This window comes from Rhinoderma darwinii, chromosome 1, assembly GCF_050947455.1.
Source record: "Rhinoderma darwinii isolate aRhiDar2 chromosome 1, aRhiDar2.hap1, whole genome shotgun sequence".
NCBI lineage: Eukaryota > Metazoa > Chordata > Amphibia > Anura > Rhinodermatidae > Rhinoderma > Rhinoderma darwinii.
Genome location: NC_134687.1, coordinates 60,574,374 through 60,598,606, shown reverse-complemented (window position 1 = coordinate 60,598,606; position 24,233 = coordinate 60,574,374). Strand labels below are relative to the sequence as shown.

The following is a 24,233-nucleotide window of genomic DNA, read 5'->3' as shown; positions in this document are numbered from 1 at the left end:
AGGTTTAAGGCACAAGCACAAACCGCACGGGATGCAGGGTACAGGTAACAGGGCATGGGAACAACGGGAACAGGATAACACAATTTGCAAGACTAACATAGGGAAACACAACAATGCTCAGACAATGAGCAAAGGTGCAGGGCCCTTCTTATATTCCAGGGTGATCATGGGCTAATTAATAATTCCCATGTGCGCGTGATGGCCCTTTAAGGCCGGGCACAAGCGTGCGCGCACACCCTACGGGACACAGCAGAGTGGAGCGGAAGTGAGTGCTGGTGTCCACTGGAGTGGAGGTGCGGGCCAGTGCTAACAGATCCATGGCTGAGGCAGTCGGGGGGTAAGTAATCCATACGGGCCGCGGTCATGGAAGCTACACGTTTGTATGTAAATGTCTCTGGAATTTCTAAGATCTGTAAATATGTGAGAAAGAAAATACAGTACAGCGATCATGGGGAGACAGACCTTTTTTTTGTAATACTCTTAGACAAGTGGGCCCAACCAGTGGATCGGGAGCCAAATGGGGCTCACACCCTCCTGCTGTGTGGCTCACCATAAGAATCCTGAGTAATAATCATATGCTCTTATTACAATATGACATCCACATTAATAACAATATTACAGACATATTTTATCACCAGAAAAGTAGCAAATTGGGTGGTGGATTCAGGGCCGGTGTCAGCAACCAGCGAATCTGGGCAAGTGCCGGGGACCCACTAGCCTACGGTGGGGGCACTTGGCCGCAGGGTGCTGGCGTTGCCATGATGGCTCCTCCAGGAGTGGAATCCCTGGCCAGAGCGCTGCCGACACTGTTGCCAGGGATTCTGCTTCTACAGGAAGCCCCTGTCTAAGAGGCCCCTGTCTAAGAGGCATCTGCTACAGGGCCCACGGCATGAGGGGGCCTGCGCTGCCTGCCATCACGGCGGGCCCCCCATGCCCGGTGGCCACGCTAGCAGCCACTATGGCTGCTACAGCGGTAACAACGCCACATTCAATAGAATCCTCCTTAGCACGCAGATACACAAACAGAAAAAATGGGACATAGATATCATCAAAACCACAAAAAAGGCCATACTCACTAGGTAGGTGGGTGGGTGAAAACCCGTTCCCATCAGGACGCAGACGGGTCAAAGAATGCTGCAGAAGGAGTGTGCATTAAATAGTGATAGCCCCTCCCACTAGTCTTGAGGGGAGTGGCGAACTAAGTGCTCAAAGGTGTGCGATAAATGTGTGTCAGTGTAGTGCTAGGGTGTGAATGGATGGTAAAAAATAAATATGTATGTATGAAAGTGTCAGAACTGTGTAATAATGTAATATAAATAAATAAATGTGATGAATAGGGGTCAGTGCTGTGAATAGTACATGGGGTGTCAGTACTATGTGTAATACGTGGAGGGATAATGTGCTGGTCGTCAGGCATGGCGTATCTTGCCGAATAACAGCCTATTTGTAACGCCGCTAGTGTTAGCTAAAGCGGGCTGCTCTGCATTCCAAACCAAACGGCAGCACATCATGCCCTCCCAGCATATAAGACCCGGTTGCGTCCTGAAAAAAAGTGTAGTATACGTAGTAAGAAATATCCATGAAACATGGGGTATTAGTTGTTATTTTGGCCAAAATACGCAAAGCTCGCAACCCAACGTCAAGGGTCCCCAGTGCCTTGCGAGTCCCTAACCAGAACTTTTCGTTCCTAATTTAAAAACACAAACAGAAAAAATGGGACATAGATATCATCAAAACCACAAAAAAGGCCATACTCACTAGGTAGGTGGGTGGGTGAAAACCCGTTCCCATCAGGACGCAGACGGGTCAAAGAATGCTGCAGAAGGAGTGTGCATTAAATAGTGATAGCCCCTCCCACTAGTCTTGAGGGGAGTGGCGAACTAAGTGCTCAACGGTGTGCGATAAATGTGTGTCAGTGTAGTGCTAGGGTGTGAATGGATGGTAAAAAATAAATATGTATGTATGAAAGTGTCAGAACTGTGTAATAATGTAATATAAATAAATAAATGTGATGAATAGGGGTCAGTGCTGTGAATAGTACATGGGGTGTCAGTACTATGTGTAATACGTGGAGGGATAATGTGCTGGTCGTCAGGCATGGCGTATCTTGCCGAATAACAGCCTATTTGTAACGCCGCTAGTGTTAGCTAAAGCGGGCTGCTCTGCATTCCAAACCAAACGGCAGCACATCATGCCCTCCCAGCATATAAGACCTGGCTGCGTCCTGAAAAAAAGTGTAGTATACGTAGTAAGAAATATCCATGAAACATGGGGTATTAGTTGTTATTTTGGCCAAAATACGCAAAGCTCGCAACCCAACGTCAAGGGTCCCCAGTGCCTTGCGAGTCCCTAACCAGAACTTTTCGTTCCTAATTTAAAAACACAAACAGAAAAAATGGGACATAGATATCATCAAAACCACAAAAAAGGCAATACTCACTAGGTAGGTGGGTGGGTGAAAACCCGTTCCCATCAGGACGCAGACGGGTCAAAGAATGCTGCAGAAGGAGTGTGCATTAAATAGTGATAGCCCCTCCCACTAGTCTTGAGGGGAGTGGCGAACTAAGTGCTCAAAGGTGTGCGATAAATGTGTGTCAGTGTAGTGCTAGGGTGTGAATGGATGGTAAAAAATAAATATGTATGTATGAAAGTGTCAGAACTGTGTAATAATGTAATATAAATAAATAAATGTGATGAATAGGGGTCAGTGCTGTGAATAGTACATGGGGTGTCAGTACTATGTGTAATACGTGGAGGGATAATGTGCTGGTCGTCAGGCATGGCGTATCTTGCCGAATAACAGCCTATTTGTAACGCCGCTAGTGTTAGCTAAAGCGGGCTGCTCTGCATTCCAAACCAAACGGCAGCACATCATGCCCTCCCAGCATATAAGACCCGGCTGCGTCCTGAAAAAAAGTGTAGTATACGTAGTAAGAAATATCCATGAAACATGGGGTATTAGTTGTTATTTTGGCCAAAATACGCAAAGCTCGCAACCCAACGTCAAGGGTCCCCAGTGCCTTGCGAGTCCCTAACCAGAACTTTTCGTTCCTAATTTAAAAACACAAACAGAAAAAATGGGACATAGATATCATCAAAACCACAAAAAAGGCCATACTCACTAGGTAGGTGGGTGGGTGAACACCCGTTCCCATCAGGACGCAGACGGGTCAAAGAATGCTGCAGAAGGAGTGTGGCAGAGCAGGGAGGTAGCTCCTTACTCTGACATTTACTAGGCTACAGACTCCCAGGCAGAGTTCTAGTAGTGCTCTGCCCGGGACTCATGCTCTGGGGTTGTCTGTGATGTCACATATATGGACAGTGATGCCTGGAAGAGAGACGGAGTCCCAGGCAGAGCGCTAGAAGTGGCTCTGCTCTGGGACTCCATCTCCTGGGAAGCCCCTGACATCACTGTCCATATATGGATAGTGATGTCAGGAGGAGAGAAGGAGTCCCATGCAGAGCGCTAAAAGCGGCTCTGCTCGGGGACTCCATCTCTGGGGAAGCCCCTGACAGTGATGTCAGGAGAGGAGCAGTGTCCCAGGCAGTCCCAGGCAGAGCGCTAGAAGTGGCTCTGATTGGGGACTCCATCTCTGGGGAAGCCCCTGACATCACTGTCCATATATGTACAGTGATGTCAGGAGAGGAGCAGTGTCCCAGGCAGAGTGCTAGTAGCGCTCTACCCAGGACTTTGGCTCTGGGATTGCCCCTAACATCACTGTCCATGTATGGACAGTGATGCCAGAAGGAGAGACGGAGTCCCAGGCAGAGCGCTAGAAGTGTCTCTACTCCGGGACTCCGTCTCTGGGGAAGCCCCTGACATCACTGTCCATATATGGACAGTGATGTCAGAACCTGAGTAGTGTCCCAGGCAGAGTGCTAGTAGCGCTCTGCCCAGGATATAGGTTCTGGTATTGCCCCTGACATTACTATCCATAAATGGACAGTGATGTCAAGGGCTTCCCCAGAGACAGAGTCTCAGAGCAGAGCCTTACTAGCGCTCTACTCGGGACTTGAGCTCTGCTGCGGACATCACTATCTATATATGGATATCACTGTCCTTATGGACAGTGACGTCAGGTGCTCCTCCTGAATCGGAATCCCCAGCCAGAGCATCGTCAATTCTCTGGTTGGGGATTTCACTCCTAGAGGGAGCCCCAAAGGCACTACCTACAGGGAGGGGGGCTGTGTGGCACTACCAGGGAGGAGGGGCTGTGTGGCACTACCTGGGAGAGGGTCTGTGTGGCACTAAAGGGGAAGGGGGCTGTGTGGCACTTTACTGCCGCCCTGAGTTTCCCCGCAAAGGGGTCCACTAAATCTGTGTCACACAAGGGCCCAGCTAAACCTGGAGCCGGCTCTGTGTGTATAGCAGTGTGTTAAATTTCGAACTGAAATATTTACCTGCACATTGAAATGTCATTATTTTGTGTTTCTCCATGTTTTATATGTAAATATTTTTTTACTTCAAGTGTTCATCCACTTTCACTGAAAATCAATTATGGTGCAGGAGTGTGCACTATAATCGTTTTTCTAAATAACTTTTATTAGCGATTTTGCTTCTAGCAGCAGCAAGTACTGTGTATAGTCTGTGCTGCTGGTGGCTCATAACTCGGCAGTTAGAGACAGAGCGCCATGCTCGTCTCCATGGCCCCCGTATGCAGCTCCCGTAACAGCTGTTAGTGCTATAGGATTCTAACCCCTTCCCGACATTTGACGTATCCATACGCCAAGGTCGGGTAGGGGAAGTATGGAGCGGGCTCACGAGTGAACTCGCTCCATACGATGCCGGTGTCGGCTGTTTGTTACAGCCGACACTTCAGAGTAACGAGTGGCATCGCGCTCCAGCGCGATCCCACTAGTTTAACTCGTTAAATGCTTCAGTCAATAGTGACCGGAGCATTTAAATCGTTAGAAAGGGGGGGGGAGACCCCCTCTAACAGCTCATCGCGCTCCCCCGCAACGCAATCTGGGGGGGGGCGATGGTTGCTATGGCTGCCTAGGGGCTTAAAGAGGCTCTGTCACCACATTATAAGTGCCCTATCTCCTACATAAGGAGATGGGTGCTAGAATGTAGTTGACTGCAGTGCTTTTTATTTAGAAAAACGATCTATTTTAAACCACTTTAATTTTAGCTTTATGCTAATGAGTTTCTTAATGCCCAAGTGGGCGTGTTTTTACTTTAGACCAAGTGGGCGTTGTACAGAGGAGTGTATGACGCTGGCTCATTAGTTATAAAAGGTTGGGGACCGCTTCCTTAGACTATATACACATGGGTGGGTTTTTTCACAATTTAAATCCAGTAAAAATCCATAAAATAGGTGTGCAAATTTTGATGCAGATTTTTAGCCTGCAATGTGTTAATGGGATTTTAATAATCTCATACACTTACATTGAACGACATGGAAAATCTGTAGGATATGTCCTATTAGGGAACCCCGTCCTCTCTGAGCAACAGCGGAAAGAATCTGTCAAAGAGCGACTCTCACTCTGGTGGACTCCGCAGTCCATGTACATATATATAACTGGACAGTACAGAGATCTTTCGAATTATCTTTTTACACCTAGGCCTGTAACAAGGACAAGGGGGCGTCCTCTACATCTAGAGGAAAAAAGTTTTCAACACTGTCACAGACGGGGATTCTTTACTGTGAGAGCGTTTAGACCATGGAACTCTCTGCCACAGAATGTTGTGATGACTGTTTTATCGAACAAGTTCAAGAAGGGCCTTGATGTCTTTCTTGATAAATATAATATTACAGTTTATGAGTACTAAATTCTGGAGATGGGACGTTGATTTATTCTTATTGCCATATTTGGAGTCAGGGAGGAATGTTTCCCCTAATGAGGTAATTGGCATCAACCTCATGGGGGTTTTGTCTTCCTCTGGATTAACACGGTGGGATTATAGGTTGGACTTGATGGATCTGTGTATTTTTTCAACTTTATCAACTATGTATTACATGGACAGCTATTCATCTAAAAGGTTGCCATGGAATACTACATTTCCCCGGCAGTGGTCAGACTTAAGATGAGACAACCCTTTTAATAAATGTATATATATATAGGTTATTATGATGCATTATAGATTCATAGGGAATACATCTTACATACTGTATAAGATATTTTGAGTTAAAACTTGTGGATTTGAGTCACAAATCACACCCTGCATCATTTGTTTAGTTAGAGATTCTGAATTTAACATTAAACAGCATTGAGAACGGAGGTTGTGCAGGATTTCTAAGCAGAAACAGATGCTTTGGCAGATTAGAGTCTTGATGGTAGGTCCTGTAAATTACTCACACTGCAAGGTTTCAAGAAGCAATGTGAGATGTTGATGATTTAAAGTGTCACTGAATATTAAATGTTCTCCTTAGAAGATACTTTGTAATATTACACTTTTCAATTCATGATTTAATATTTGTGTTACATTCTGGGGTCTGGTAGAGGATACCGATACTGGAATGAGTACAGAAGCAAGGGTTGAATAATAGAAGGAACTCAGAAGGGTGAATATTCTGATTAAAAATATTTTACCGTTTCATGTCCACAGCTTCCATGCAGACCTATGGGCCTCACGTTTCATTCCTTTCCAGCTGTCCCTCCTCTATAATAGGTTAAGAAGAGGGTGCAGAGGGTGTGGACTGCATTGTCGAACTACATAGGGTTTGTTTGTTTGTTTGTTGTATGTAACCATAGAGACACATAAGTCTGCATAGGGTCTGTAAACAGTATGATATTTTTTTACATTTTCTGAATAATTACATATTGAATAATAAAAATATTTCAGAGTTGCACATACCCTTTTTAAATAATTTTAAAAGTAAATCAATACTATCAACTTTATTTTTTTTAAAGAGGTAGTCCGCTTCGGACAATCCCTTTTTGCTAGAAGCGTAAGCTGATCACATTGTACGCCAGCTGTAATCTGTGGGGGAATCTGTTAGCAAGTTTTCAATATCACTGCAGTACTACCACAGGGGAAATAAGGCACTTCACAGTCTTGAAATGCATGGGCTGCCATGTCTTCCAGAGTGAGAGACCCTCTTTTGTAGCTTAAATGCAATCACTGGAGACCCCTAATGAGGTACTTCGCTGTTTTAACTCAGAATCTCCTAATATGTATTTGCATGGATTGTTTTTTATGAAGTTGATTTGCAACTCTCAGTCTTTAGTGACCTTTTTAACATTTATGTCCTATATAAGACAAGAAAATTACTTTAGGAATTTTTGTTGCTATTATTATAATTGTGAGATTTACATTCTATTGATTTCTTCAGGATTTTAAAGGAATTCGTTTATATCTTCTGAACGTATTAATTAATTTTACCTTAATTATCACTGTAACAGATTTACCGAACATGAAAATTGTTTTCGCAAAAATTACAGCTTTTGCCACCTCTGCATTACAGTTTTTTTAATATCATAAACACAAAATTCTTAACTACTTGTTTTCCAAATGAATTGCAGAAACTCAGGATATCTTACAGCAGACCACTATATGAAAGAAAAGCGTGCATTAAATTAATGTATAAACAGACGAAAATCGGCATATGATACACTCTATGCAATATTTTCCCATTATTACTGTTGTTCACTCTCTTTTATAATTTTTACTGCCAGATTTGACAGAATAATCATGAGAAATAGTACTTAAGTTTAGCTTGAGTGCTTGTAGTGCAGTTCTGACCTACACTACTATAGCTTCAAAAAATACTGCAAAAACAAATGTCACACCACGTAGGATGCATTAAAAGCACCAGAAAAACACACAAAGTAAAAAAAAAAACTTGTTTCAGTGTAAAAACTACTAAGATGACAAATTAAGATTTTTTTTTTTTAAAAAAGAAAAATGGTTAAAAAAAAAAAAGCTAAATATACAGCATGCATAAACCCAGCCTTAACTCTAAGGGATGCCCTAGCAAAAAGCCAGGCTTCGGGTTATCTACTGAGTACAAGATCGTAACTGTAGGAGTTACATATGTTGCAGTCGCACCCAGGCCCTGGATCCTGAAAAGGTCTCTCTGTCCCATATGAGGAGACTAATTCTATAAATGGCTCAGTACACCCAGGGACCATGTTAGGCCCCATTCACATATCGTTATTGCCCTACTTTTATCTTGTACATTGGAAGAGCTCGGGGAGTACCCGACAGCACTGTCCATATATGTAGAGTGTCGTCAGGAGCAGTGCTGGAGTTCCCGTGCAGAGCGCTAGTTGATACTCTATTTGGGGACACCAGCGATAGGAAACTCCTGACATCACTGTCCAAAAATAGACAATGTTGTCAGGAGCAGAGCTGGAGTCCCGGGGCAGAGCGCTAGCTGATGCACTGTTCGGGGACTCCAGTGATAGGAAACTCCTGACGATACTGTCCATATATGGACAGTGACATCAGGAGCAGTGCTGCAATCCCAGCTGATGTTCTGCCAGTGCTAGGGAAGCTCTTGAAGTCACTGTCCATATATGGCCAGTGACGTTAGGAGCTTCCACAGTGCCGGAGTCCCTTGTCAGAGCGCTAGTAGATGCTCTGCCCTGGGACTCCGGCCTGGGGAAAGCTCCTGACATCACTGCCCATATATGTAGAGTAATGTCAGATAAAGAGAAAGCGAAGAAGCACTCAAAAACAAATGGCTTTATTCATCCAACATCCACTACAACTGGCTTGAAAATGCCTTCATAGAGGAGGTTAAACGTTGTAGTGTATGTTGGATGAATACATTTGTTTTTGAATGCTGCTTCACTTTCTCTTTATCTGTTTTTGAAGCTTAGCACTAGCCTTGCTGGTGGGAAACCACAGTGCCGCTCCAATTTTTTGTTTTGTGATGTCAGGTGTTTTCTATTGCTGGACTCCCCAAGCAGAGCTTCAGCTAGCTCTCTGCCACGAGACTCCAGCACTGCTCCTGGTGTCACTGCCTATATATGTGACTTCAGGTGTTTTCCAAGGACTGATCTCCGGGCAGCATATCCCACTATCTGCCATACAGTGGGATACATTTGGGCTTTTCGTTGGTGGTATATGTTGGGGGTGTTCCCGACGTATAGCTCCGAAGGAAGGCCTAAACGTGATTTGAACGGGGCCTTACAGATTTTGGACTTGGCCTAAGCGCTCAAAGTAACCCCTTTGACTGAGCACTAGCCAAGCTTCAAAAAGGAAATATGCTGTGTGTTAATTAAGTGTTCTACTAAACCTAAGACTTTGATAGAAGTGAAATTTTTTTTTGCTCCACTCTCAGCTTGCTCCGTCCTTGGGGGTCCCCTAGGAAGTGGTCCTGTCTCAGCCAAAGTTTCCACATCCATGAAATGTTAGTTTGTAAGGTAGAGATGAAGCCATCTTTGTCTTGACTCATAAAACATTAAATACACAGTGGCAAGAAATTTTAACTTGACTTTTTAAATTAATTTTCTATGACTTGATGTGTGATTCAGATGTAGCCGTCTTTACCTTCACTTTTAACGCATTAAATACACAGTGGCTAGATCTCTTGTCTTTACTTTCTCAATGATTTTTCAATCTCTTTTGTTGTGTGATATCGCTGCAGCAAGTTATCAGAATCAAGTTAAAGATGGCTACATCCGAATCACAGTCATCATAGTTATCGGAGCCAATATAAACTTGGCTACATATGTAAAATAGATGTAGCCACGTGACCAAACTCAGTCATTCAACTAAACAAGACACCTGACAAAACATACAAAAAATTTTTGATGCTCAGTTAAAATACAGTCAAAATGTATGGGTTCTCACACCAAATGCCCTAAATTAAAGGGGTCTGTGCATCAACACAGCATCAGAAAAATGTCTGAAAAGGCCGAGTTGACATTTTTTTACATGCAAATATTGCAGTGTATTTCACACAGCAGTGCAAATGGTGAAATCTATAGACTTACTGTCATGTCCATGGCCGCGGGCCGTCAGGCTCACTCACCTCCTGATGGCCGCAGCCATGGGTCTGCGACCGCTGGCCCCAATCTCCTCCTCAGGAGACGCCAGTGCTCACTTCCGATTACCTCGGATGGGTCCCGTAGATTGCGCGTGCACGCTCGTTCCCGCTCTTAAAGGGGCAGAGCGCGCACCGGACTTTAATGTAAAATTAGCCCAGGAGTACCCTGGACTATAAGAAGGGCCCAGCCCCTTCCTCCCATGCCTGAGCGTTGTTGTCGTACCCAAAGTTTGTCTATGCAAATGGTCTACTAGTGTTTTCCAGTTCCCAGTGTTTCCCGTACCTGTATCTTGTTTCCCGTGCTATCCTGGTCAAGTGCCGTACTGAGCTGTAGTCGAGCTGTGCTGTATACAACGCCTGTCCTGCTACACATCGCCTGACGTCTGCCTGCTGCCTAGTCCCAGCCGAGCCTGCCTTGCTACTGTCCGAGCTGCCACAGGTACACTATACAAACTATAGACTGTGACCTGCACCCTGTTGGCCAGCTGCCATACCGTCAAGGCAGTACGGCCCAGTGGGTCCACGAACACAACGTGACAGTACGCTCAGGCCATGGACCCCGCTGGTTTTTCCAAGACCAAGATGACGTCACAAGAGATGCGGACGGATATGCTAGACCTCGGATCTCGACAGGACCAACCCCTCCAGGCTTTGAACATTATTGCACATCGGCAGGAGGCGCTAACTGCCGTTCCTCCTACTACACCTCCTGGCAGTGTTGATCCTCAGACTAAATCTCCTGGCAGTGTTGATCCTCGTTTTTCTTTGCCGCTTCCTGACCGCTATGATGGAGACGCAGGTACCTGTCGTGGATTTTTGAACCAGTGCCAGATCCACTTCAGCCTGTATGCAAGGGCATTTTCGTCTGATGGTGCAAGGGTCGATTTCATCATCTCTCTCCTCACTGACTGGGCTCTTGCATGGGCGAATCCTATCTGGGAGAGACAAGGACCAGGGGTTCCTCCGGACATTTCGCATGGTGTTTGAGGAGCCTGGATGAGTCTCCTCTGCAGTGGCCTCCTTGCTGAACCTACGTCAAGGAGATACCTCCATGGGCGAGTACGCCATCCACTTCCGCACCCTGGCGGGAGAACTGTTCTGGAAAAATGAGGCCCTGGTGGCTACATTCTGGCATAGACTGTCTCCTAAGATTAAGGACGAACTTGCCACTCGAGATCTACCACCTACCCTGGATGACCTCATCCTTCTGTCCGCCAGGATTGATAGAAGGATCCGAGAACGGCTCCAAGAAGCTCGTCGGGAGGAAGGTCCCTACCTTGCAGCAACCCCTATTGTCTTCAGATGCCGATCCTCCCAAGGTGTCTGTGAGGATGGACCAGTTTGGGCTATCTACCCAGGAGAGACAACGCAAACGCACTTCAGGACTCTGTATTTATTGCGGCCTCAGAGGCCATCTTGTGAGTCTGTGTCCCCAAAAGCCCCAAAACTTAGGGTTGGTAGGAGAAACAACCTTGGGAAAAGAAGGACTTCCGTCTAAATTGTTTATACCCGTGACCATAGTGTCCGGTGATAAAACGCATCGGGTCTCTGCGTATCTGGGCTCCGGATCCGCTGCTAACTTCATTCGTAGAGACCTGGTGGATCTTCTCCAATTGTCAACAACCCCTCTGGAGAGGCTGTTGATGGTTGCATAAGTAAATGGACTACCTCTGCCAGACCCACTTATAGCTGTGACCAAGCCGCTGAGGCTCCAAGTGGGAGCTTTCCACTCCGAGCTTCTATCGTTCTTTGTCTTGTCCAAGGCCGTTAACCCCGTGCTGCTGGGCCTGCCTTGGCTCCGACTACATGCCCCAGTCCTGGACTGGAACTCTGGAGAGGTTCTCCAGTGGGGTCTCGAGTGTCACAACCATTGCCTGCTACAGATTAATTCGGCTCCGCCTCCTCTGCCCCGGTCATTGGCAGGATTGCCTGGTTATTATGCTGCATTTTTTAATGTCTTCAGCAAGAGGGAGGCGGAGACGCTGCCCCCACACCAGGTGTATGACTGTCCTATCGAGCTGATTCCTGCTGCATCCCTTCCCCGTGGTAGGGTATTACCCTCTCTCCCTGGCAGATACTTTAAAAGAAAAAAGCACGGCGCCACATAGTGTAAGTAAGCCCAGAAGTAGCAGTCAGTAAAATACAAATGAATGTTCACCACAGGACCGTAGAACAATCGCGTTAAAATTGATTGTAGGAGTGAGTGCTGCTGCCGAAATCCCAACCAGTCAGGCCATTTGGCCACCGCAATGAAGACAATGTATAACGTAGGAAAAACTGGAATAAGTGCGGCGCTGCTTCTCAATGAAAGTAAAAATGATGTAGAATGATGAAGTTTATTGAACAATCCAGGCTACGCGTTTCAATGCCGCACCGGCATCTTCCTCAGGCCATATAGATTACAGTACAAGCACCAATGCTTTAAATAAACCATGCGGTGAGAAAAAAACCGCCAATGTGATCAGGGTCAAAGTGCATCAGTGACGTAATCACTAACAAAACTTGAAAGTTAAAAGAACATTATCAATACAAAAGATAAAAAAGCATGTGTGTGTAAATAAATAACAGCATTCATTAAAAAGGGAAGAAAAGCAAAAAAACATAAAACATCAAAGAGAAAAGTCATAGCGTTTAAAACATCCATTTGTATGTTAAGCGCAAGGTGAAGCTCAAGTACTATCTTAAACATCCATTAGGATGTGCAAATACAGTTTTAAACATCTATTAGGATGTTTAACCCCTTAATGACCAGCCTATTTTGGACCTTAATGACCAAGCTATTTTTTACGTTTTTCAATCGTCGCATTCCAAGAGCTATAACTCTTTCATTTTTGCGTCGACATAGCTGTATAAGGTCTTGTTTTTTGCGGGACAAGTTGTATTTTTTAATAGCACCATTTTTAGGTACATATTATTTATTGATTAACTTTTATTAACTTTTTTTTGGGGGGGAATAGAAAAAAATCTGACATTTTGCCACTCTTTTTTGCGTCCTAAATCTACGCCATTTACCGTGTGGTATAAATAACACAATAACTTTATTCAGCGTGTTGTTACGATTGCAACGATACCAAATTTGTATAGTTTTTGTATGTTTTACTACTCTTACACAGTAAAAACACTTTTTTTTCTAAATGATTAGTTTTTGTGTCTCCATATTTGAAGAGCCGTAACGTTTTTATTTTTTCGCCGATGCGGGTATATGAGGGCTTTTTTTTGCGGGAAGACTTGTAGTTTTTATTGGTACCATTTTGGAGTAGATGCGACTTTTTGATCACTTTTTATCACATTTTTTTAAAGTCAGTAATCACAGAAAACAGCAATTTTTCCATAGTTTTTTTATTTATTTTTTTTTACGGCGTTCACCGTGCAGGTTAAATAATGTAATAGATTTATAGTCGGGGTCGTTACGGATGTGGCGATACCAAATATGTGTAACTTTTTAACTTTATTTTGTTTTTTTTTAATAGTAAAGCATTGTGTAAGGGGAAAATCTGGGTTTTTCATTTTTTCCTCTTTTTTTTTTAAATTAACTTTATTAAACTTTTTTTTTACTTTTTTACTAGTCCCATTAGGGGACTATAATATGCGATTCTGCGATCGCATTTATAATACACTGCAATACTTTTGTATTGCAGTGTATTATGCCTGTCTGTTTAAAACGGACAGGCATCTGCTAGGTCATGCCAGAGGCATGACCTAGCAGGCATACACTACAGGCAGACCTGGGGGCCTTTATTAGGCCCCCGGCTGCCATTGCAGACACATACACTCGGCAATCGTATCGCCAGGTGTCGGTGGGGGAGAGAGGGAGCTCCCTCCCTCTCTCCAAAACCACTCAGATGCGGTGCTCGCTATTGAGCACTGCATCTGAGGGGTTAAACGTGTGAGATCGATACTAATATCGATCTCACACGGCAGAGCAGGGACGCTCCCAGCCCTCAGCTGCCTTTAGCAGCTGAGAGCAGGGAGATTTGACAGCTCCCTGCTCTGTAAACTTATTCCGATGCCGCGACGTAAAAAGTCTATGGCATCGGAATAAGGCCCGTTAGTGACCGACGTAGAAACACGATGGGCCGGTCACTAACAGGTTAAGGTACTAAACATCCATTTGGATGATCAAAAAGAGGGTGAGGCACAAACGGTGTCTGTAACATCCATTTGGATCTTATGCTATAAGACATCCAAAAGGACGCTCAGCAAAGTGACGCTTAGCATCCATTTGGATGTTATACTCTAAGACATCATTTGTACTTTCATTGAGAAGCAGCGCCGCACTTATTCCCGTTTTTCCTACGTTATACATTGGCAGAGACTTTGTCCATGTCCACCTATGTTAAGGAAAACTTGGAGAGGGGCTTCATATGGAATGCTTCCTCCCCGGCAGGAGTCGGGTTCTTCTTCGTCCTTGTATTGACTACCGTGGTCTCATCCAGATCACGGTGAAAAATAAGTATATGTTGCCTCTGATCTCAGAACTGTTTGATCATATACGTGGTGCCAAGATTTTTTCCAAGCTAGACCTGCGTGGGGCTTAAAACCTAATCTGGATTCACTGAGGTGACGAATGGAAGATTGCATTTAACACCCGTGATGGACACTATGAATATCTCGTAATACCCTTCGGCCTGTGTAATGCTCCCGCGGTCTTCCAGGAGTTCGTTAATGACATCTTCCGTGACTTCCTCTATGATTGTATTGTGGTCTATCTTGATGACATCTTGATTTTTTCTCCAGATCCTATGACTCATCAGAGACATTTCCGTCAAGTTTTGCTGTGGTTAAGGGAGAATCGTTTGTACGCCAAGTTGGAGAAGTGTGTATTTTAGAAAGATGCTCTACCCTTCCTGGGCTACATCGTATCGAATAGAGGTCTCAAGACGGATCCTGAAAAGGTAAAGTCCGTCCCGGAATGGCCACGCCCCCAAGGCTTGAGGGCCATACAGCGCTTTCTGGGATTCGCCAATTTTTATAGACCGTTCATTACAAACTTCTCCTCACTGACTTCTCCTATCTCTAACCTCACCAAGAAGGGCATGAACGCCAAGGTGTGGACTCCTGATGCTGAGTCCGCATTCAATAGCCTCAAGTGTGCCTTCATGTCAGCCTCTATCTTCCATCATCCAGATGTTTCTCAACTTTTCTCATTGGAGGTGGACGCCTCATCCGTCGGTGCTGGTGCACTCCTGTTCCAGGGAGGTTCCATGGGCAAGTCAATGGTATGTGGATATTTCTCTAAGCACTTCTCTTCCGCAGAACGCAACTACTCGATTGGGGATAGGGAGTTACTGGCCATGAAATTGGCTCTGGAGGAGTGGAGACATCTACTAGAGGGCACAGCTCACCCCATCCTGATTTTTACGGACCACCAGAATCTCACCTATCTCCAGACTGCCCAACAGGTGAACCCTCGTCAGGCCAGGTGGTTGTTGTTCTTTACCAGGTTCCAGTTCGAGCTCCATTATCTCCCGGCCGACAAGAATGTAAAGGCCGATGCCTTGTCCAGGTCATTCGAGACAGAGGACACCATGGAGATTCCACAGAGTATTATTGATCTGTCTTGCATTCTCTCTGTCAACCCGATGCAAGTTGAAGACATTCCTCCATGGAGGACCTTTGTGTGCCTGACTGACAGAGGGAGGATCCTCCACTGGGGACACTACTCTAGACTGGCAGGTCACGCGGGTGCCCGTAAGACCCAAAACCTGATTGCCCGTCATTTTTGGTGGCCCACACTGCCCAAAGACATTATGGACTTTGTTTCTTCCTGCTCAGTGTGTGCAGCTAACAAGGTCGCTCACTCCAGACCTGCTGGCCTGCTTCAGCCATTGCCTGTTCCCGATGCTCCCTGGCAGCATATAGCTATGGATTTTGTCACTGACCTGCCTCTCTCTGCTGGATGCAGTACTGTCTGGGTGGTGGTGGATCGATTTTCGAAGATGGTCCACTTTGTTTCTCTGACCGGTCTTCCTTCTTCTCCTCAACTGGCCAAGCTTTTCATCCAACACATCTTCCGCCTGCATGGCTTGCCGCAGCATCTTGTGTCTGATCAGGGGGTACTGTTCATCTCTAAGTTCTGGAGAGCCCCCTGCAGACTCTTCGGTGTGAAGTTGGACTTTTCCTCAGCCTACCATCCTCAATCCAATAATCAGGTCGAGGGGATCAATCAGATCTTGGAGAACTGCCTACGCCACTTCATCTCCAAGCAGCATGATGACTGGGTACAGTTGCTCCTGTGGGCTGAATTTTTATACAATAATCACACCAGTGAGTCCACAAGGAATACACCGTGCTTTATGGTCTATGGCCAATACCCACAAATTCCTCTCCCGGGGGCCTGATACGTCCGAGGTACCAGCAGCTGACACTGCTTTTAGGGACTTTCTGCAGATCTGGCAGCAGACTCGATCCTGTATCCTGCTGGCGGTCGACCACATAAAACGGATGGCGGACACAAGGAGAAGAGAACCTTCTAAGTTTCTCCCTGGCACGAAGGTCTGGCTGTCCTCTAGGAATATTCGACTGAGGGTGCCATCATACAAATTTGCTCCCAGGTTCCTCGGACCCTACTAGATCCTACAGCAGATCAACTCTGTCACCTACAAGCTTCGGCTGCCTCCTACCCTCAAAATCCACAACTCCTTCCATGTCTTCCTCCTGGAGCCGGTGGTTCTGAACCGCTATACCAATTCCTAGCCCTGCGGTTGCCTCCAGTGGTCCTTCAGACACCTTCGAGGTTAAGGAGATCTTGGAGACCAAGAAAGTAAGAGGAAAGAAATTTTATTTTTGTGCATTGGAGGGGGTTTTGACCTGAAGAGTGGTCCTGGGAGTGAGAGGAAAACCTCAATGCTCCTAACCTTCTGAAGAATTTTCTCTCTCGCTCTGGCCCCAAGCAGAGGGGGCGTAATAGGGGGAATACTGTCATGTCCATGGCCGCGGGCCTTCAGGCTCACTGACCTCCTGACGGCCGCAGCCATGGGTCTGCGAGCGCTGGCCCCAGTCTCCTCAGCAGACACCAGCACTCACTTCTGCTTAACTCGGCCAGGTTCCGTAGGGCAGCGCGCACACCGGACTTTAATGTAAAATTAGCCCATGATTACCCTGGACTATAAGAAGGACCCAGCCCCTTCCTCCCATGCCTGAGCATTGTTGTCGTACCCAAAGTTTGTCTATGCAAATGGTCTCCTAGTGTTTTCCAGTTCCCAGTGTTTCCCGTACCTGTATCCTGTTTCCAAGCTATCCTGGTCAAGTGCCATGCTGAGCTGTAGTCGTGCTGTGCTGTATACCACACCTGTCCTGCTACACCTCACCTGACATCTGCCTGCTGCCTAGTCCCAGCCGAGCCTGCCTTGCTACTGTCCGATCTGCCACAGGTACACTATACGAACTATAGACTGTGACCTGCGCACTGTTGGCCAGCTGCCATACCGTCAAGGCGTTATGGCCCAGTGGGTCCACAAACCCAACGTGATACTTACCACAAGAAAATTCCCCAAAATATAGGCCACGTTGTGGATTGTGTCTCTCAACGTGTCTTAAAATCCATTAGAGAACCCAACTAAATGTAGGTTTGAAGGCGATTTCCAGTTTAAAGGATTTGATTCCATATCCTCAGGATAGGCCATCACTATCTGGCTCTTGGCACCCCTGCCAATCAGCTGATTTGAAGGGGTCGCAGTGCTCGTACAAGCGCTGCTTCCCCTTCATTCCTTACCTGTTCATACTGTGAATCACCAACGCTGTTGTAGGGTCGGTTTACAGTTTTACAGCTTTTTCCCATTAAAGTGAATGGGAGAAAGCTGTAATACTGTGAACTGACACTACAATTGTGTCGGCTATATACAGTATGAGCAGTGACAGGCATGAAGGGGAAGAAGCACTTGCACTCGGCCCCTTCAAAACAGCTGATTGGTGGGGGTGCTGAGAATCGAACCCTCACCAATCAGATATTAATGGCCTATCCAGAGAATAGGCCATCAATTCCTTTTAACTGGAAATCCCTTTCAAACCTACTTTATTGGCTTGAGTTCAATGTGCCAGACAATCTGTGCCTACAGGCTGATTTCCAGGACTGCATGAAATGAATTAATATAATATCTAGTTCTGTGTTTCTTTAAATGTTTTGTTTTCTACATTGAGTTCCAGCTTTTATAGGAATAAGGCTCTGCAACCAATGCCGTAACCCTGAAACTCCCCATTAAAGACAATAGGGTCCATTGATGACTATTTTAATCCATTAGATGGCGGAACCATCAATATCATGGCTTCCATTATTACTGGAAACCTTGATGCACGTGTAAACTTTAGTCCTGTTTGCAATACTTTTGTTTTCAATATTTTATGGGTCAAACTAATGCAATTTAATACTGTTAGTTACTAAAATCTGAAACAGTTGAAATGAACATTTATATATCACAACAATACATTTCAGTATTATATTTTGGAGAGGCCTTTTTCAAACAATACTGTAGAGGAACAATAAATGAATCTTTTTGTTTGTGTGTTTTTTAAAGGTCAGCATAAGACGCTGGGAAGCAAAATCTCAAAGGTGCACAGCTTAAAACTAGATTTGACAATATGGAGCAATGAACTTGTGGAGGTACAGTACAATAATAATACTTCATATTTGTTGTCATTAGAATAAATATGGAAGATTTGTATTCCATAACTTAGTGGGGCTCCAGATCACGGCCCTTAGTCTAAGCTTCATCACTGTAATAATGTAGAGGTGCTAAGACTTGAAACCACTAGCACATATAATAAATGATTTCATTATGTTTGCGTTTGTTCGTGTTTTCTTTTGGTAGCTTTTCATTGTTCTGGGAAATGAAAAAGTTAATAGCTTCTTGGAAGCAAATCTTTTGCCTGAAAACATGCTTTGTGTGACCTCCACTATTAATCAGAGAAGATTATTTGCTGCACAAAAATACAAAGAAGGAAGATTTAAAAAGATGCTTTCTCCTAGCCTGACTCCTCAGCAACTAAATGAGGTGTGTAAGTATCGCAAAGTGTAGCTGTTATTTTTCACCAGTGATTTAATAATGGAAGTGCACAGAGGCCTGCTGAGTGGCAGCATACAAAGAGGCATCAATACATTACTGAGCATTCAAATGAAATTGCATTTTCCATATCTATCTGCCTAACTTTTTCCCTAACCTTAAATGTAAGTTTTCAGTTGGTACAGTAAGTTCCTGTTATCGCTTTACTATTTTGCAATAAATAGCGTTTTTAATAGGCTGGGGTACCATTGGCCCACCAGAGAAATTCTGCCGACTCCGAGCATCCCCGCCTATCAGCTATTTGTCTTTTTCTTCCTCCTCTTCTACTTCTTCTTCTTTCTCCTTTTCTTCTACTTCTTCTTCTACTTCTACTTCCTCCTCTTCTTCTTCTTCCTCCTCTTCTTCTTCCTCCTCCTCTTCTTGTTCCTCCACTTCCTCCTCTTCCTATTTTTCCTCTTCCTCATAAACCAGTGCCTTCAGGGAATACATGAGACCTAATCCAGCTAATGGCTCTATTGGACACTTAACTTCCTATTTGACTTGCAAAAGAGTCTTTTTCAATAGAAAAAGATGGTGACAGACCATAAAAAACATGAATATATGAGGAATCAGTTTCCCCACTTCTTTGTTGAAGTGAGTTGGCAAACAACCTGAGGACCTAACACCACAATCTACTGTTCCCCACTGTGATTTCTACCAGTAGGCCAAAATGTACTATTTGTTTTTGAAAGTTAGGAAGATTACTATAATTTTCAACAATAAAAGCAAAAGGAATAATTTATCTCCCCTTTGCACAGTAATTCTGGCTATTTTTGCATTAGAAAACGATGCCTTCACACAAGTATAATGTAACATAATAAATTACTCTTTGAGTGAAGTATTTAGAAATAAATGCTTTACAATGTGCTTAAATAATAAAAAAAATTCTCTGTGCACTTACCATATACTTCAGAATCATGAAGAAATCATTGCTTGCCGTACTGGGGAGTGACCTATGATCTTAAGGAAGCTGTAATGTATTTTCTAAAAATCGTTGTAGGCTTTGTGTACTGCAGTGACTAAACCGGATGTGTTGGAAACCATGATGTTAGTATTTAATGGAGCTGATGTCATGTGCACAACTGGCGATCCTATCAATAGCACTCCGTACCTTCTAGCAAAAAAGGCTGGGCAACGCTTACAGATGGAATTTCTACATCATAATAAGTTCTCAGGTATTAGTACAACAGTGCTTCCACAAATATTATTTATAATCTTTTACATATAACAACACAGCTTTATACATATATTAACACAGCTTTTGACTAGTTGTTTCCAGAACATTAACTTAGTAGAGGTTCATTGAAAGGGATCTGGTCCCTCAGGCATTAAAAGTCATGAGCCCCTTACCAATCACTAGCACTTGATTTCTCTTTTTTTTTTTTTTTAGTCCTGCACTGAATTTTTTTTGAGGGTTCTAACTGACCATGGGGCTGTGTGCCACTTCTGGCCATGGGGCTTTATGCACTGCCCTAATACCTGGAAGGTTCTTCACCTGGCTTGATGAGAAAACTACAATAAATATTGGTACTGGATATGTATTCAGTACATTACAGGAGACATGGTGTAGCATATATAAACCTACTCAAATTAAAAAAATTTAATTAATAAACTGGCAGATCTTCAAAGCAAAATTTGCCAAATAATGAAGTACATATTGTGTACCAACTTTATTATACATTGTAGACTTTATTTAAAACTACCCAAATAAAAGGGGCTTAGTTAGGAAAAGGTGTAAATTACACCACACTTACTAAAAATGTGCACAATTTTTGGCACAAAATACTGGCATACATACAGAGTGTGGAAAAGCATATGTAGGAAACAACAATTAATAAAGTATTTACTACGCACACTGCCTGGGTGTTGGGGGCAGGCAAAGAAACTGAGTGAAAAATTTCCTCTTTTCCACATAAAAAGCAGATAATTACTTTATTGCTCGAACCATCAAAGAGAGTCCACAACAAGCAAGTCTTACGTTCAGGGAGTGCGATGTTCGGCACTTTTTTTCTGAACGTAAGACTTGCTTGCACAGGTAGGAAAGCTTGCTGGAAGGAAACAGGACCTGCTGCCTGTCAGCCTAAACTGGAGAGCTTCCTCAGGCAACCTGTCCTATTGCGTGCACTCTGAATTCTAGGAAGAGTTTCTAATAGAGCAAATGTAATGTCAGCATCTATTGCTGATCAAAAGTATTTATGATTTTATTTATACTGACATATTTTTTATAGATATTTTTTCTCTTCCTGAAAACCCCCTTTAAATTTTAAAAATAGCTACAAATTAGAATAATGAATAGCATAAATCTGCAATGCAAAGGGTGAAATTCACAGCAATTCATTGCCACAATCAGTGACAAATTCCCCATGTATTTAGAACAGATAAACTATGCTATTTTAAACTTCTTAGATTACAAACCATCAGAAGATCTGTCAGAGAATGGAAGTAATCCAAATATGTCTTATTGTGGATTCTTGTATAAATCATCTACAACTGCTTCTAAGATGTTGGCAACCCGAAAACTAAGAGAAGGTGAATTGGTTACAGATTATTATGGTACTCCTTGTATATATGATATCCAGCCATACAGCAGGCATATAGCAAAACCAGTTCCGATATACTAGTCCTTCTCAATGAATTAGAATAGCATCAAAAAGTAAATTCATTTCAGTAATTCAGTTCAAAAAGTGAAACTCATATATTATATAGATTCATTACACACAGAGTGATCTACAGTGAAGGAAATAAGTATTTGATAACTTGCTGATTTTGTAAGTTTGCCCACTGTCAAAGACATGAACAGTCCAGAATTTTTAGGGTAGGTTAATTTTACCAGTGAGAGATAGATTATATATATATATATATATATATATATATATATATATATATATATATATAAAAAAAAAAGAAAATCACATTGTCAAAATTATATATATATTTATTTGCATTGTGCACAGAGAAATAAATATTTGATCCCTTTGGCAAACAAGACTTAATACTTGGTGGCAAAACCCTTGTTGGCAAGTACAGCAGTCAGACGTTTTTTTGTAGTTGATGATGAGGTTTGCACACATGTTAGATGGAATTTTGGCCCACTCCTCTTTGCAGATCATCTGTAAATCATTAAGATTTCGAGGCTGTCGCTCGGCAACTCGGATCTTCAGCTCCCTCCATAAGTTTTCGATGGGATTAAGGTCTGGAGACTGGCTAGGCCACTCCATGACCTTAATGTGCTTCTTTTTGAGCCACTCCTTTGTTGCCTTGGCTGTATGTTTTGGGTCATTGTCGTGCTGGAAGACCCAGTCACGAGCCATTTTTAATGTCCTGGTGGAGGGAAGGAGGTTGTCACTCAGGATTTGACGGTACATGGCTCCATCCATTCTCACATTGATGCGGTGAAGTAGTCCTGTGCCCTTAGCAGAGAAACACCCCCAAAACATAATGTTTCTACCTCCATGCTTGACAGTGGGGACAGTGTTCTTTGGGTCATAGGCAGCATTTCTCTTCCTCCAAAAACGGTGAGTAGAGTTAATGCCAATTTTAGAGCTCAATTTTAGTCTCATCTGACCACAGCACCTTCTCCCAATCACTCTCAGAATCATCCAGATGTTCATTTGCAAACTTCAGATGGGCCTGTACATGTGCCTTCTTGAGCAGGGGGACCTTGCAGGCACTGCAGGATTTTAATGAATTACGGCGTAATGTGTTACCAATGGTTTTCTTGGTGACTGTGGTCCCAGCTGCCTTGAGATCATTAACAAGTTCCCCCCGTGTAGTTTTGGCTGAGCTCTCACCTTCCTCAGGATCAAAGATACCCCATGAGGTGAGATTTTGCATGGAGCCCCAGATCGATGTCGATTGACAGTCATTTTGTATGTCTTCCATTTTCTTACTATTGCACCAACAGTTGTCTCCTTCTCACCCAGCGTCTTACTTATGGTTTTGTAGCCCATTCCAGCCTTGTGCAGGTCTATGATCTTGTCCCTGACATCCTTAGAAAGCTCTTTGGTCTTGCCCATGTTGTAGAGGTTAGAGTCAGACTGATTAATTGAGTCTGTGGACAGGAGACTTTTATACTGGTGACCATTTAAGACAGCTGTCTTTAATGCAGGCGCCAAGTTGATTTGGAGCGTGTAACTGGTCTGGAGGAGGCTGAACTCTTAATGGTTGGTAGGGGATCAAATACTTATTTCTCTGTGCACAATGCAAATAAATATATATAATTTTGACTATGTGATTTTCTTTTTTTTTTTTTCTATAATCTATCTCTCACTGGTAAAAGTAACCTAGCCTAAAAATTCTAGACTGTTCATGACTTTTACAGTGGTCAAACTTACAAAATCAGCAAGGGATCAAATACTTATTTCCTCCACTGTATTTCCAGCATTTTTTTCTTTTAATGTTGATGATTATGGCAACAGTTAATGAAAACCCAAAATTTAGTTTCCCAGAAAATTAGAATATTAAATAAGCCCAATTTCAAAAATGATTTTTAATACCGAAATGTTGGCCTACTGAAAAGTATGTACAGTATATGAACTTAATACTTGGTCGGGGCTCCTTTTGCATGAATTACTGCATCAATGTGGCGTGGCATGTTGGCGATCAGCCTGTGGCACTGCTGAGGTGTTATAGAAGCCCAGGTTGCTTTGATAGCGGCCTTAAAGGAACAGTGTCATCACAAATAATTTTTTTATATGTTAAAGATGTTAGTGCCTTAATATAAACGTTTATTTACATTTGTGTGTTTGTGTTTTACTGTTTCTTATTTTCACACTTTTTCTTCCCTATGGGGGCTGCCATTTTTTGTTCCATTTCTGTGTGTGTCGATTAACGACACACACAGACATGGAATACGGCAGCCACAGTCCCATAGGGACTGCGAACGGCTCCCGTCCCATTGACTGCCGTGTACGGCGTCTGTGTGGGAACTGCGCATGCGCCGCTCCCACACAGTCCTATTCGAAATTGGCGCCGTCCGGCGCCATTTTCCTGTGGACCGGAAGTCGCGGCTGGACAGTAATATTACTACTTCCGGTCGCGGCTTCCGGACAAGTGCACATGGAACAGCGGCAGCAAAGGGAGCGGACGGGCCGCGGCGGCAGGAGCAGGTAAGCGATTTCAATGTATGTTAGTGTTTGTGTGTGTTTACTACTGCATGTAAACCTACTACACTGTGGGTTACCTCAAAAAATGGCGACACACAGTGTAGGAGGTTAAACCTTTCAAACCCCTCGTTTATCCCGGCACTAGCCAG

At 43.8% G+C, this 24,233-nt stretch overlaps 1 protein-coding gene across 2 annotated transcripts in view; it reads left to right on the top strand.

Moving 5' to 3' along the window:
* Window positions 1-24,233, top strand: part of ARAP2 (ArfGAP with RhoGAP domain, ankyrin repeat and PH domain 2) — a 325,755-nt gene that overhangs the window by 118,179 nt on the left and 183,343 nt on the right. For both annotated transcript variants that reach the window (XM_075858963.1, XM_075858955.1), the window contains exons 12-15: window positions 18,455-18,540; window positions 18,749-18,931; window positions 19,980-20,154; window positions 21,386-21,508. In XM_075858963.1, coding sequence (XP_075715078.1) covers window positions 18,455-18,540; window positions 18,749-18,931; window positions 19,980-20,154; window positions 21,386-21,508 — 567 coding nt within the window. The remainder of the gene's footprint in view (window positions 1-18,454; window positions 18,541-18,748; window positions 18,932-19,979; window positions 20,155-21,385; window positions 21,509-24,233) is intronic.